The sequence below is a fragment of the Rhinatrema bivittatum genome, chromosome 2 (genome assembly GCF_901001135.1).
Source record: "Rhinatrema bivittatum chromosome 2, aRhiBiv1.1, whole genome shotgun sequence".
NCBI classification, from domain to species: Eukaryota; Metazoa; Chordata; class Amphibia; order Gymnophiona; family Rhinatrematidae; genus Rhinatrema; species Rhinatrema bivittatum.
In genome coordinates this window covers 271,202,133-271,216,944 of record NC_042616.1, presented here as the reverse complement: position 1 = coordinate 271,216,944, position 14,812 = coordinate 271,202,133, and the positions used below count along the sequence as shown (strand labels likewise).

General features: G+C 48.6%; 1 protein-coding gene across 2 annotated transcripts in view; it reads left to right on the top strand.

Annotated features, from left to right (window-relative positions):
• The window catches only part of VPS41 (VPS41 subunit of HOPS complex), a 413,500-nt gene that overhangs the window by 279,723 nt on the left and 118,965 nt on the right, over positions 1–14,812 (top strand). For both annotated transcript variants that reach the window (XM_029589524.1, XM_029589523.1), the window contains exon 12: positions 7,140–7,269. In XM_029589524.1, coding sequence (XP_029445384.1) covers positions 7,140–7,269 — 130 coding nt within the window. The remainder of the gene's footprint in view (positions 1–7,139; positions 7,270–14,812) is intronic.

Genomic DNA, 14,812 nt, shown 5'->3' with positions numbered 1-14,812 from the left:
TCAAAGGAGTTACACTTATAAATGTAACATACTATCATAGCAATTTTTAAAAGCCATTTACACTCGTCAAATGCACTTAAATGTGAATAGCCTATGGAAAATTCAGTGGTGTATATTGTAGCAATTTTCAGTAGCCCACTTACACAGGTAAAGTGCATTTACATGTGTAAAACCCAACTTTAAGTGTGTAAATGCTTTTTAAAATCAGCCCCTAAGTCTGGTTGGCACATAAACCTGTCCTAAAGTTAGCCAGTTTGTTAGCTCACTATATTCAGTAATGCGGCTGCAGTATTGAATGTCTCTAAAATTAGCCGGATAAGTTTATCTGGCTAACTTTCCTATCCGGACCTCATAGTTTCTAATGTATATGTAGCAAATAAAACATTTGAGCGTAACACTAAGGGCCTAGTTAACATTTTGTGCAAAGGAGTGTAAAAAGCCTGCAAGTCAATTTGTTTGCATACTTGTGAGATAAGGTAGCTTCTGCTCAGTGCTTTCATTTGCTAGAACCTGTGGAAGAGGAAAACATTTTAAGGAAGAATAGGTACCAGCTTAGTGGATGCTTGAGTACCCCCAATATTGAGAAAATTCGTTCACTGTGACCAAAGAGGGGTAATTTGTGGTGTTTAGCACTCCCAATCATTTTGAGAAGTTGGTTCCTATAGAAGAAATCATGCAGGCAGAAGCTTGCATTAAAAATGCTGCTTGCCTGATGCTTAAAGTTATCAGTTCTGGGCAAATGCTTCATAGCATGTTTTTGCTTACACAATTTTTTTTTTTTTTACATTAATTTTTTTTTTCCTTTTAGAAGCTGCAGCAAATGAAATCTTTGGCCACGAGATGTGCAGTTTTAAACATGCAAGTAAACTGACTTGCTGAATTTTTTGCACTTTTCGTTTTGGTCAAAAACTTAAATCTGAACCCCAGGTCTTCAGATATTATCACAATCTCTGTGGTGACTACATTTTATTTATTCCCTGTACATGAGCACACTACTTAATTTGGAATGGGTATATAATAAGGCATGCCTAATTAATAGTTACACAGAAGGGGGGACCTCTGCAACAAAAGAAAAGAAATTTTATCATTCCCTGTACGTACCTGGATCAGTCCAGACCGTGGGTTATGTCCCCAATCCAGCAGATGGAGTCAGCCAAAACTTTGAGGGGGCGTCACCATAAGTAGAACTACCCCCTCTGCAGGAGTTCAGTATCTTCTGACTCCAGCAGATGCGAGTAGGGAATTTGGAGTGCTCCCAATTCAGCATAAGCTTTTAACTTTGTCTTTGGCTGCCCTTTCTTGGGCTATTGCCTATCTCTTTTGAATCTGGTTTGAATCAAGTTTGTTTACAAAAAAAAAAAAAAAAAAAAAAAAAAAAAAAAGAAGACTCTGATTGAGTTAATTAATTAATTGAGGGGTTCAACTTTGGGGAGGCGTGGCTTACCTTCTGTTTGTGTCTTCCTTGTTTTCTCTACAGACGGGGTAAGTTGGTGTTGCCTTTACTTTTCAGCTCCCCAAACTCCCCTGCTACCTCGCGGAGGCCGACAGCACCGGCCTCTCCGCGCTTGCCACATTGCCAGCGGCCATCTTGAGCGCCTCGTGGGCGGCTCGGAAAGGCAGGCAGGCAGGCTTTTTCTTCTTCACGGGTAGTGCGGCCAGGAGGGCCCCCCCGCGCCTTCTTATTCTTCACGTCGGCGGGCAGTGCAGGCCATCGGGCCCCCCCGCGGCGGCGGCGTTTCGGCTCGCGGGACCCCGAGGCTCACTTTTTTATCCTTTTTGAGCACTTTCGTTTTTCGCGGTTTTTTTCGGCACCGCGATGCCGCGGCCGACGCGCTGCGCGGCTTGTGGCGAACCGGGGTCCCGCATCTCCAGGGAGGGCATCTGTGCCCGGTGTCTTCCCGGGGGGGAAGGCACCTCACAGCCCGTTGCCGATTTCTCTTTTCTAGCGCCTCTGCCAGGACGCCGGGGGCGGGCCCCTCCCACAGGTCTGGCGGGAACGGCGGCCATCTTGAGCGCTCGGCGCCCCGCGGCACCTCAGGAGAGAGCGAATGACAGGGAGTCGGAACCGGACTCGCCCCCGACCTTGCTGCCGGAGCAGGGCCCGCAGGGGCAGGAGAGCGCGGACGTGCCCCCCTCCAGAGCCCCCGCGGCGAGACCGGGGTTTTCCCCGGAGTTCGTCCTTCTTATGCACACGGCATACCTGCAGGGCCTGGATACACCGGTGGACCCCCCCCCCCTGCCAAGATATGCCGGACCTCGCCTTCGGCTCAGGCCCCCCCCGTTGCGGCGGGAGCGGGGGCCCCTCGTCTTCCCGCACGTGCTCGGGTTTCGCCAGCGACAGGGGGAGCGGCGCCGGACCCAGTGGACCCTGACCCGGACTTCATGGATCTGGGGCAAGGGGACGCCACGACGGAGGGGGACGATCCGCGTACGCTGCGCCTTTTCCAGAGGGAAGAGCTGGACGAGCTCATCCCACGCATCATTCAGGAGCTGGATCTGGATCCGCCGCCTGACCCGCCTGCCCCAGTAGCGCCGGCGGTGGTCACATCCTCAAAGAAAGGAGATCCGGTCCTGGCGGCCCTGCGCCCGAGGGCGAGGGCTTTCCCCATTCACGACTCGTTCCTGCAGCTCCTCACGAGGGAATGGGATACCCCCGAGGCGACTCTGAAAGTGGGTCGTGCCATGGAACGGCTGTACCCGCTACCTCAAGATTTCCTGGATCTCATCAAGGTTCCGAGAGTTGACTCTGCAGTCTCGGCGGTCACGAAGAGGACGACAATCCCGGTGACAGGGGGCACGGTCCTGCGGGATACACAAGATCGCAAATTGGAGATCTTCCTGAAAAGAGTCTTCGAGGTCTCCGCGCTGGGTATGAGAGCAGCGATGTGCAGTTCACTCGCCCAGCGGGCAAGCCTCCTGTGGGTTCAACAACTTCTCACCTCCCAGGATCTGCCAGCGGCGGAGGCCGCCCAGGCGGACAGGTTAGAAGCTGCAGTGGCGTACGGGGCGGATGCCTCGTATGACCTGTTCCGCGTCCAGGCAAGAGCGATGGTCTCGGTGGTGGCGGCCAGACGGCTGCTGTGGCTTCGCAATTGGGCGGCAGATACGTCTTCCAAGTCGAGTCTGGGCTCCCTACCCTTCAAGGGTAAGTTCCTCTTTGGGGAGGATCTGGACCAGCTCATCAAGTCGCTGGGGGAAAATGCGGTTCACCGCCTCCCGGAGGATAGATATCGCCCTTCCCGGGCGTTTGCGTCGTCCCGGACTAGAGCCAGGGCGCAGCGGCGTTACAGGAGCTACAGGCCGGGGGGCTCCAGGCCGCCCGCTTCCCGGGCCCAACCCTGGTCGCGCTCCTTTCGCGGCCGCAGGCCCGCGCGCCCCGCTCTCGGGACAGGTAACCCCTCCTCCAAGTCTTCACAATGATGCCAGAGTCGCCCACTCCACCGTCCCCAGGATCGGGGGGCGTCTGAAGTTTTTCTACAGGGAGTGGGCGCGGATTACCTCAGACCAGTGGGTCTTGGACACCGTAAAGCTGGGTTACGCGTTGGAATTTGTCCGGCCACCGAAGAGTCGCTTCGTATTTTCCCCTTGTGGCTCGGCCCTCAAGCGGCAGGCGGTGCAGTCAACGCTGAACAGGCTTCAGGAGATAGGCGCTATTGCGCCCGTGCCCTTCGGAGAGGTGGGCTTGGGCCACTATTCAATCTACTTCGTTGTGCCAAAGAAGGACGGGTCGTTTCGGCCAATTCTGGATCTCAAGGAGGTCAACAAGTCCCTCCGAGTGCTCCGTTTTCGCATGGAAACGCTGCGGTCGGTGATCGCAGCGGTGCATCGGGGGGAGTTCCTTGCCTCCCTGGACCTCACGGAGGCTTACTTGCACATCCCCATTCGGCCGGATCATCACCGTCTTCTGCGATTCAAGATACTGGACCAGCATTTCCAGTTCATAGCTCTCCCGTTCGGACTGGCGACGGCACCACGCACCTTCACCAAGATTATGGTAGTCGTGGCTGCGGCTCTCCGGAGGGAGGGTATCCTGGTTCATCCCTATCTGGACGACTGGCTCATTCGCGCGAAGTCGTTCACCCATGGCCAGGCGGCCGTGTCCAGGGTGCTACAGTTTCTGCATTCCCTGGGATGGGTGGTGAACTTCTCCAAGAGCTCCCTCGTACCCTCACAGCGCTTGGATTTCTTGGGGGCGACCTTCGACACCCGGCTGGGCAAAGTCTTCTTGCGTCAGGACAAGGCGCTTTCTTTGCGGGATCACATACGACGATTCTCTGTGTTACCGGAACCCACCTCCTGGGATTACCTGCAACTCCTGGGGGTGATGGGATCCACCATAGATATGGTCCCCTGGGCGTTTGCACATTTCCGGCCCTTGCAGTGGGCGCTCCTCTCCCGTTGGAAGCCGGTCTCGCAGGACTACCAGATGATTCTGCCACTTCCTCAGAAGGCCAGGGACAGTCTGGGCTGGTGGTTGGATCCGGCGAACCTAGCCCGAGGCGTGTCCCTCGACTTACCGGATTGGGTGGTGGTAACCACCGATGCCAGTCTAGCGGGCTGGGGCGCGGTCTGCGATCGCAGCGCCACGCAAGGAACGTGGTCGGCGGTGGAGGCGACTTGGTCCATCAACCGTCTGGAGACCAGGGCGGTCAGGCTCGCCCTGCGGCACTTTCTCCCGCTCCTCCGAAACCGCGAGGTCAGAGTGCTATCGGACAATGCGACCACCGTGGCCTACATCAATCGCCAAGGAGGCACGCGCAGTCCACAAGTCGCGCTGGAAGCAGCGCTGCTCATGCAATGGGCGGAGCGTCATCTCGTCCGGCTGGCAGCGTCACACATCGCCGGGGTGGACAATGTTCAAGCGGACTTCCTCAGCCGTCAACGGCTGGATCCCGGGGAGTGGTCTCTGTCCGACGAGGCGACGCAGCTTCTCGTTCATCGGTGGGGGGCTCCCCACCTAGACCTGATGGCATCCGCTCTAAACGCCAAAGCTCCCCGCTTCTTCAGCCGGCGAAGAGAGCGCGGTGCCGAGGGGGTGGACGCCCTGGCACTTCCATGGCCGGCACATCTGCTGCTCTACGCTTTTCCACCGTGGCCCCTAGTCGGCCGGATGCTCCGCAGAATAGAAGGACATTCGGGGACGGTGATCTTCGTCGCCCCGGAATGGCCCAGGCGACCCTGGTTCGCGGACCTGCTGCAGCTGGTGGTCGACGGCCCGATCAGGCTGGGGCACCTCCCCTTCCTCCTACACCAGGGCCCGGTATTTTTCGAGCAGGCAGAACTCTTCTGTCTTGCGGCCTGGCTTTTTGAGAGGCGACGCCTCCGGCGCAGGGGGTACCCGGAGGCGGGTAATATCAACGCTGCTGCGGGGCGCGCAAGACGTCCACGTCGGTGGCCTACGTTCGCGTCTGGAAGGTGTTCGAGCGGTGGTGTGCCAGCCAGGACACTAGCCCCACAACGGCTTCGGTCCCTCAGATCCTTCAGTTCCTGCAAGACGGGGTGGACAAGGGACTAGCCTACAACTCGGTGAGAGTCCAAGTTGCCGCTCTTGGTTCGTTGTTGCGTGATGGGGGCTCTCTCTTGCAGCACGCGGACATTGCTCGGTTCCTCAAGGGTGTCAAGCACCTCCGGCCTCCGCTACGGGATCCTTGTCCCTCCTGGAGTCTCAACCTGGTGCTGCGAGCCCTGTCGGGGCCTCCGTTCGAACCTTTGCGCACCGCGACACTCAAGGATCTCACCTTCAAGGCGGTATTTCTGGTGGCAATCTGCTCCGCTCGGCGTATATCAGAGTTACAAGCGCTATCGTGCAGGGAACCCTACCTCCGGTTCTCCGACTCGGGAGTCTCGATCCGCACCGTCCCTTCCTTCCTACCGAAGGTGGTCTCTGCTTTTCATGTGAACCAGACGGTGGAGTTGCCGTCCTTTTCCGCCTCCGAGCCGAAGTCTCTCCGACTCTTGGATGTTCAACGCACACTGCGTCTATACCTGGAGGCTACCAACGAGTTCCGGACTTCCGACCATCTATTTGTCCTTTGGTCCGGTCCGAAGAAAGGCTCCCAGGCCTCCAAGACAACCATTGCGAGATGGCTGAAGGCGGGTATTGCCGCTTCCTATGTTGGGGCGGGGCGGACGCCTCCGCCTGGCATTGTAGCGCATTCTACAAGGTCTCAGGCGGCCTCCTGGGCGGAGGCGCGCTCGGTCTCATCCCAGGAGATCTGTCGGGCGGCTACCTGGAAGTCGTTGCACACGTTCGCGAGGCATTACCGCCTACACCTCGCCTCTTCAGTCACGGGACATTTTGGTGAACAGGTTCTCCGAGCAGGCCTCGCAGGACCCCACCCGATTTAGGGAAGCTTGGGTACATCCCACGGTCTGGACTGATCCAGGTACGTACAGGGAAAAGAAAATTATTACTTACCTGCTAATTTTCGTTCCTGTAGTACCATGGATCAGTCCAGACGCCCACCGCTTTTGGGTTTTCTACTCCTGCTTCATCTTGCTCGTGGGAACGGTAAGGGTTTCTGTACTTCACCACTTGTCCATTTTTCACTGTTGTCCCAGCCTCAGTGCCTCACAAGTTGACGTGTTGTCCTTGTTGCCTCCTACCCGTTGTAGGACGCCCACTGTTAGTCTGTTATTACAGTTACATGGCTGGTTGTTGCCACTTTTCTATAAACTTGATTCAATGAGGGGGTTCGGGTTTTTCTACTCGGGCTTTGATATACTCGATACTGAACTCCTGCAGAGGGGGTAGTTCTACTTATGGTGACGCCCCCTCAAAGTTTTGGCTGACTCCATCTGCTGGATTGGGGACATAACCCACGGTCTGGACTGATCCATGGTACTACAGGAACGAAAATTAGCAGGTAAGTAATAATTTTCTTTTAGCATCAGATGTACTAATTGTCTAGTTGCTTAGATTCAGGCAGTTAGTGAAATAAGTGGCATGCACATCCCAGCCTTAACTGTGCAGAGTCAGAATATAGTCTCTGTATAACACAGGTACTTGCAAACACTCTCTCTAAGCATGAATCCATTCCAGGTAGTGTGGGTCCTAGAGGATTTCAGAATCTGCTTACATCTAAACCAGAAGCTGGAGTGCGAAGAGATTGTACACAAGGTGTTTTCCTCTTTTCCAGGGTAAGGTATATTGTGCAAGACCTCGCCTTGATATCATTCAGCCACTTCCTGAATCCTATGAAGAGATCTCTTCTGATGCCCTGACAGTTAGAGGTTTCCAGGAAAATGAATGCAGGGACTATCGTTTAGGTAAAAACCAGCAAGAAATTTTTTTTTTTTTTTAATTTGTTTAACCTTCCTTTTTGCAAAGTGTTTTTTTTGGTTTTTTTTATGTTTCAGTTTCAACTTGATTTTACTGGAGATGGAATACATATGTGTTTCTTTCTCATCAAAATTAAGGCTAGAGAATTACAGGAGACTTGTTTCACTTGATTTACATAATGTGTTAGTTATTTAGTTAACAGTCAATAAAGATCACTTGGGCCCAACCCAGTCTGTCCAGTTGAGCCCTAGCTATAGTTTTGCAGCAGACACTTACTCAGTCTCCAGGCTGCTCCCTTCTCTCCCTTTATCTTTGTCCTCTGGGGCAGTCCTAAGTGTGCTTCAGTTCTGTCAATATTTTGGTTTCCAACTGTTTTACCTGATTCCATGCACATCTACTATTCTTTCAAGGGCCAATGTTATAAGGTGTGCTAGGCCGAGCACATTCTTGTGTGCATAGCATCACTCATAATTTAATAAAGATGTTAGCACTCAAAAAATGTGCACACAAACTGGAATAAAAATATGTGCACATATTAACGCACATCCATGCACATCCCCTGTTAATGAAGGCATTAATTATTACTTCCCGGTACAGAGAGATACATAAAGTCCTGAAGGCTCAGCTTCGATGTTTTGATGCTGGAAATTTAACTGTGGATCAGCGGTGGAGTAAAGCTAACTCATATTGCTGGGGCTAGTGTTAATCCAGGGTGCTGTGCCCAGCCATGGTTCTGATCTGGAATTCCTGGGTGTGAAAGTCCTGGAGGAGAATCCAGGGTCCAAAGTTGACCTTTGTATCTCTGAACCCTAAGTCTAGGACCACGCTAGCACCACACCATAGGCTAACACTAGCCCCAGAAATGTGAGTTAACGCCTAGATCAGAGATAAAATAAAAGTTAAATTTCTAAACCTAAAAAAACTGGGCTAAGCACTGGAGTACCCAAGTCCAGAACCTCCAAGCCAGAGGGACTCTGCTCCAGGTTCCCTCCACCCACAAACACCTACCTCCCACCCCCCACAACTATCCACTAACCCACTTTCTACCCTACAGGCTCCCCTATACTTATCTTTCCTGGCTTCTTCTATCTTAATGCCAGCCTTCATGTGTACAAATTATGTTTTATGCACACTGCTTATGTTGGGACTGATGTAAAAAGGGTTGTAAAGCTGAGTGGACCTTTTTACTCATGTGTACACATTTTTGGGTTAGTATGTTCATTTATCTATCTATTAATTTATTTTTACTCCTGATGCATTACATACCATCAGCTTACAGCATGGGGAGCTAACTCATTTTTCAGTACAAGTATACGAAATGCATGGTAAAATTTAGCAAACATCTTTTACTCACTTTTTTAAAATTTTAATAAACTTTATTTGGTAATGATTTCATTCTTACAATTACACACAAAAAGCTTAATTGGGAGTCTCACCATTCTCTAGCCTCACAAAACTTAAAGGAAACATTTGCAAGATTAACCGTTCTTAAATAACAGAATCAACCAGGTAGAACCATGAAGCAACAAAATGTAGATTGAAGTAAAATTAAAATCAATAATTAAATAAAAAATGCACTGACTGTGGCTGTAATGGAATCTGGAGTTTTCCACAAGAACCTCAGTAAAGGTAGAAGAGCCCATGTTTTTCCATGCCCCCATTTTATTATATCAGCCCTCTCAGTATGTAGTTATTTGCTCACATTTCCAACTTTATATTATTTTTCTTTTATTATTCCTGAACTTATTTTTCTATGAAAATTACTTATTCCTTGTACATTACCGAGACCTGCAAAATATTAAGTATTTCCATACTATCCTTGTCACGTTTCTGAAAGTTATGTCGTGATTATTTAGTTATAACTAGACTCCATTCCAGATAAATTTGACTACATAGTCTGAACAGTCACAGTGATCTTTATTATTTCCCAGGGCAATAATAACATTTGTTGACAACTGTATTAATACAACCTCTTGCTAAACATTTCACATGCTAAACTACTAAACATTATATTCCACATCAAAATCTCCTTTCTCCTTTCCTCCAATAAATACATTTTGAGTTCTTGAAATCTTTCTGTATAGGGCTTGCATTGTAGACTGCCCCATTTTCATAGCTCTCTTCTGAACTACTTGCATCCTCTCAATGCTCTTCCAAAACTTGGCTTCCAAAAATGAACATAATATTCAAGGTAGAGTCTCATTAGTAACCTAGACAAGGCAATTTTGCCTCCTTTTTCCTGTTGGTGATGCCCCTCCTTTTCTACTCAAGCATACTATTAATTTTTCCCACTGCTGCATTGTAGTGACTGTCAGCTTTCAGGCCAGCTGAGATGATTACTCCTATTTTGTAATTACCAGTTTGTCTTCCTAACTGATAAGTAGCTAACAGATTTTTGTGCTCCAGAAACATGATTTTTCATTTCCTTGCTTGAAGCACAGCTTTCACATATTTGGCCACCGTCTGATCAGTTTAGTGGCAGGAAATATTATGCTGTTGTAAGAAGCTTATCTCTATGTCGTGATGTGCTAAAAGTGCATTTTGGACTTCACTACTGTGCAAAGTAAGTTAAGCATTTGGGGTTACATTTTCAGCATGAGGCAGAGGGGCCTGGCTTAGCCAGCTAGATTTTGGGCAGCCAGGTTAAGCATATGGTCCATCAACAAGTAGGGCTGAATGGACCCATCTGTTTAGCTCAGTAAACTTTTAGTTCGAAGCATGTGTGGGAACTCCCTCGTGCTGCCTCATGAGCCCCTGTATTTTTTTGTCCGAGCTTCAGCAAGGATGTGTACCCTCTCTCTATGCTACTATTACGCTCTCCTCCTCCAGAGGGGAGGAGTTAGCAATCTGTTATCGCTCACCCCGCCAGGAGGGCGGAGTTAGCAATCTGTTCTGCTGTTCTCCTGAAAGGGGGAGGAGTTAGCGATCTGACATGATCTGCTCCTCCAGAGAGGAGTTAGCTATCTGTAGATCTGTTAGCGAACTGCTGTTAGATGCTCCTGTAAGGAAAGGAGGTAGCGATGTTATGGATCAACTCTCCAGGGAAGAGGAGTTGACAATCTTGTTCAATGATACTATACTGAGGAGAGGAGCTAACAATAGGTATATTGTACTTCACTACTGAGATAGCAATCTATCATGCCTCCTCTACGGAGTAGCAATCTGATATATATAAGCTGCTGGCAAGTCTCAAAGAAAGAGGAGTTAGCTATCTATATAATACTTCCTTGAGCGGTGTTAGTGGTCAGTAGTGGTTGGCTCCCACAGAGTGATAGTAGTGAAAACTGCTGCCAGAGTTCTGACGGGTAAAAGAAAATTTGATCATATCACACCCGTATTCAAGCAATTACAATGGCTCACAATTGAACAAAGAATCGAATTTAAGATCCTCTCAACTTTACAGAAAGCAATATACAAAGCAGACTACACCGCACTTGATGACATCATTCATATCCAGTATTCTCCACGCACAACAAGATCAACTAGTAAACTACAACTAGTGATTCCATCACTCCCTTATGCTAAACTCTCTTCCACCAGAAACAGAGCCATTTCTATCATCGGCCCAAAACTATGGAACTCTTTACCTCAGTTCCTTGCCTCTCAAGAAAACCCAAAATCTTTTAAGAAAGAACTAAAAGCCTGGCTACTCTGCCAATCTCATACTGACAGCCTGCTCAACAATCTCAAAACTTAATCCCACAGCTTCCCATATTTTGTCATTTATTCCCCCCCTCTGTCTAATCATCCTGTTTCCTACAGATATCTAAGACTATTTTATCATTATACTTGATCTCTGTCTACTCAATGTACCTTTCCTTTGGTACACCTTATCTGGTTTATTTTCAATGTGCCTATCCTTTGGGATAGCTTGCCTTGTCCATATGTTTGATATGTTTGACATGACAGTTCTCAGATTGTTAAATGTTGTTTTTTCTTCAATGTCTTCAATAGTTTTATGTAACAGGTTGTTATAATTGTAAACCGGAGTGAAGGCTACTCTGCTCTACCTCGGTATATAAAAAATGCTAAATAAATAAAATAAATAAATAAATAAAGGAATGACCACTTGGAGGAAATGGTGAATCCCTGGGCCGATGGCAGATGACAGCACCCCCAGGAGGAGATCCTGAGAGGAGCCACCGGCTAGGCTTGAATATGAAATAAGACAAATAGTTCTTTATTAGACTGGAAGCTGGACCACCAGTGGTGGCAGTAATGAGTCGATGTGTTCAGCAAGGCTGAAGTCCTTCTGATACTGGAATATAATCTCTGGGTTGCTGAGCTGTAGAGCGAGACTAGAAGTAGTGAGTAGACAGGGTATACTGGATACAAGATGGTACACTCACAATAGTAGATGTCTGCAATGGTCTCTATGCCACAGAGTTTTCAGTACATTCAGGAACAGGAGCCATAGGCGAGCACTGGTTCCAAACAGTCTGTAATAAGAACTCACAATAGCTGTATATGAATTGGCTTCTAGAGTAGAAGAGAGTCTGTAAAGGATTCTAGTAACATGGGCCCTCATGGAGCAAGTACCGGTTCTTATCTGTAATCTTGCCAATGTAACTCTCGATCTCCGTTCCTGCGATAACATCTTGGACGGAAGGGAGTCTTCAGAGCTATAGGAATGTAGGCCCGCGTGGAGAGAGTACAGATTCCTATGTACAATAGAACTCACTGTGTTCACGTCCGCGATCGCTTCCAGGCAATGAGGCGTCTTCAGGAACGTAGGCCCTCGAGGAGCGAGTACCGGATCCCGTCTTGGCAATCTGAAATCAAGAAGAGAGAGTGGAGCCCCTGTGGAGCGGGTACTCCTGGTAAGTTTGAAAAGGCCGAGCAGTGGAGAAGGCTTCCCCTGGCTGACTCGGATCGTTGTTGCAAGTAGCGTGGACTGCCAAAGCAAGTCCTGTTGGAGTTCCTTGCTAACTCATTAGAGGTTAGCAAACAAAGACCTTTTAAAGTGGAAATGGATGATGTCACTAAGGGGGGACACCCCCGATGTTCGCGCCTTGCTGGTACAAAGTCTGGAGCACGCGCGTGCCCTTATGTCATCGGGAACATGGCGGATCCGTAGCGTCAAGCCAGCCCGGGGACACTGGGACCAAGAGGCAGGGAGAAGCCACGGCTGCATCTGTCCATCAGAGCCGAAGGGAGTCGCTTCTAAGGTAGAGAGGGTGGAGTGAGGGGCGAGAAGAGGCACGAACGCAACAGCTATTTTTATCATTCTTCAAGCTTTTGAAGTTTTTACTTCACTAACACATCTTTGAGTTGCGTCACTATCTCAGCAGCCCCTCAACAGTACTTTTCATTGCTACTGCAAAAGTAAAGAAAACCCAATAACCCAAAATGTTCAGTTTCAAGAAAGTTACATGCAGTGACTGCAAGATGTCAGTCACCAACGACCATAACGGCTACAGATGCCTTGGTCCCGGTCCTTATCACAACTCAATTAATTGCTATAACTGTGGTCAGTTGTTGCTGAGATCCCAGAGGAACAGGGCTTGGAAGATGGAGGAACCTTGCAGTTCAGTGAAAAGTCAGCCATTCCTCCTCCCAGAGTGAGCCATCTTTGGGCTCCTTCCTCACCAAGTCAAGCAGGAGCTCATTGGGCAAAACTCCCCCATCTGCAGCACTGGGTGTGGATTCACTGTAGTTCAAGGGTCGAGCAAAACATGGAAGTATCGAGCACAAGAGCCAGCAAGCTTCTTGGTGCACCTAGAACCACTTCCTCTTCTTCACAGGGCTTGAAACTGAAGAAAGAGAAGCACCTTTTGTTGGAGCTAGTGATGTAGTCAATACTGCTGAAACAGTAGTCTGCACTGAAGCATGCAATATCGATGTATCAGACCTTGGTATCATCGATGCATGAGCCTATAGAGCCATTGCTGCACCAGACCTCAGTGCATTCAATGTACTAGTCCCCGAAATACTCAAAGAACAAGCGGTTAGGGGTTTCAGGAGGTGACTCCTTACAGTTGCCTTCCTCCATGTTGACGTCCTTATTTCTGTCTTACCTCTTTGGGTCGGATCCCATATCTTCTAGAGCTCCTTCTCTTACTTCTACCGGTGGGCTTCATTTGGAGACTTCGAAACTAATATGCTCCATTGTGCCTCTGGTCTTAATGTGGCTACTGTTGCAGTTAACCTGGGAATTGGGCCCTTCCTGGAGTCTAGTACATGCTTCTCAGGAGAATGATCCTATATTGATTTCAGAAGAGAATGTTGCTTCCCCATCTCCAGGTCAGAGGACACAACAATCCACAGACTATGTGACTGAATTGGTGAAGATTTTCTTTACCTCATTGGTTGCCAGTAACAAGGAGGGCACCCTTTAACCTCTCCTGTCCAGAGTGTAGAATTTGTTTTCACAAGGGAGAGTTGTCTACGCCCCAGGAGCTCCAATCAGAGGTCTCAGTAATGGGAAGCAGCCCTAGTCAGTCGGGCATGCCGTCACTCTTTTTGGAGGAATGTAGTCAGTCTGAGGATGGAACATGGAACACCACCATCTGGAGTATCCTCCTCCAAGACGACTGAGGATTCTGCCCCTATCACCATCGTCTTCATTGTAGTCATGGACTAGTACCCTTCCACCTCACAGTTCAGAAGAATGGTCTTCAGGGATCCCCTTGGACCCCTTACCTGAATTACTGGAGTATTCATACCTGCCAGAAGACCTTTCAAACTCTAAATTCCTGAATAAGTTTGATAAGACAATCAGAGTCAACATCCACAGGGGCAAAAATCTCTGCACAGAGATCTTTGGGATACTTTAGATTGTGGAACGCTTTCTAAGCCTGCAGTGATCTCAATTCATTCAGTCCTGCAGGAACTGAAAATGAGAATGTGGGATAATCCAGCCTCCTGCACCTCTAGATGCCAGAAAACTGGACCTTAAATACAGAGTCCAACAATCCTCAGGGTTTGGTGTGGTCCAACTATTGCACCAGTCAGTGATTATTGAGTCAACGCTGAAAGGGGCTAAAAGAACCAGAATGTTTTCCAACACACACATACACACACCCCACCCTGGGCAAGGACCCTAGATGTTGAACAACTTTAGGAAGAAAGTATTCCAGAGCTTGATGCTCATCACCTTATGGAACAATATGCCATTGGACTTACGTTGTGAACCCTGCCACAAAACGTTCAAACAAAACCTCAAAACATGGTTGTTTGAACAAGCATACCATAGATGATCAATGTTTAACTTGAAAATTAGCTTTAATTGAAAATCAGTTTTTCTGTATAAAGTTGTCAACTACTGTTGAAGTTAATTGTTCACATTCCTATTAACTGTTGTATGCAAAACCTGTTGCTATTTATTGTTTTCTTACTGTATAACTTGTTACTTGTAAAGCATTGTGCTATGTTATTGTTTTCTGTAAACCGAGGTGATGTAGACCTTTACGTACCGCAGTATATAAAAATCTCCAAATAAATAAATAAATAAATCACCTGCAGCACAGCCCACAAGCTATACATGGTACAATACTTACATGACTTCATTAATAAATTAAAGCCTCTTGT